This window comes from Lottia gigantea, assembly GCF_000327385.1.
Source record: "Lottia gigantea unplaced genomic scaffold LOTGIsca_1603, whole genome shotgun sequence".
Classification (NCBI taxonomy): domain Eukaryota; kingdom Metazoa; phylum Mollusca; class Gastropoda; family Lottiidae; genus Lottia; species Lottia gigantea.
The window spans coordinates 5142-5947 of NW_008707972.1; the positions used below are offsets into that span (position 1 = coordinate 5142).

Here is an 806-nt window from a genome sequence, read left to right on the forward strand (position 1 = left end):
CATTTTTTTATTTGTTTATTTGCAGATTGTAAAGAAGGGTTTGGTGCCTATCCTAAACACGAACTTCGACTGAAAATCAACCGAGTCCAACAGTAGAACCGTTCAGAGTTCATTGTCAGATGAATTATGGTGGACGATCGTATTTTTTATATCACGTGTCGGAACATACGAAGCTGAACCAATCGTGGAGCGACTATCGACAAGGATTCGGGGCTCTGACTGGCGATCATTGGCTAGGATTAGATCACCTTAGTAGTATAGTCAATGGTCGAGCAGCTCGTGGCGTACCAGCAAAACTTACCTTTGAAACAATAGCAGGCGGAGCACAGTTGACAGGATCCCATTCAAATTTCTTGATAGGAGACGAAACGGATGATTACAAGATTGAATCCGTCGGATATTATTCCGGAAAGCTCACTGACTGCATGACGGATCTCGTCGGATCAACGTTCGCTACTTACGATCACGGCAGCGACAACGGAATGAGCTGTGCGGTACAGTACGGTGGTGGATGGTGGTTTGGAAATGCATGTGCGCCTTGTAATCCAGTAGGTGTATTCAGCTCTGATGGCGAGCGTCTAAATGTGACCTATGAAAAGTTCTGGTCTGAAGTAGAATCGAGTCTTACAAGAATTAAGGCCTGGATTGAGTGAGATGGTTTTCTGACACCAGGCACGTAGCTACAGGGCAAAGGAATGGCCACCCTACCCCCTCCGAAAAAATTCTGACAATCGACCTATTCTATTATTGTAACTTAACAATATATATGTACTAAGTTTTATGTTATCTTATTTCGCAGGGCAAAA

At 43.8% G+C, this 806-nt stretch overlaps 1 protein-coding gene across 1 annotated transcript; it reads left to right on the plus strand.

The window, feature by feature from the left end:
• Nucleotides 1–77: 77 nt before the first annotated feature.
• LOTGIDRAFT_97583 (hypothetical protein) lies at nt 78–578 on the plus strand (the record flags this gene model as incomplete). The annotated part of the gene is made up of 1 exon (XM_009051214.1): nt 78–578. A coding segment is annotated over one exon (501 nt), but the record flags the coding sequence as incomplete, so codon positions are not given.
• Between the last annotated feature and the right edge of the window lie 228 nt (nt 579–806).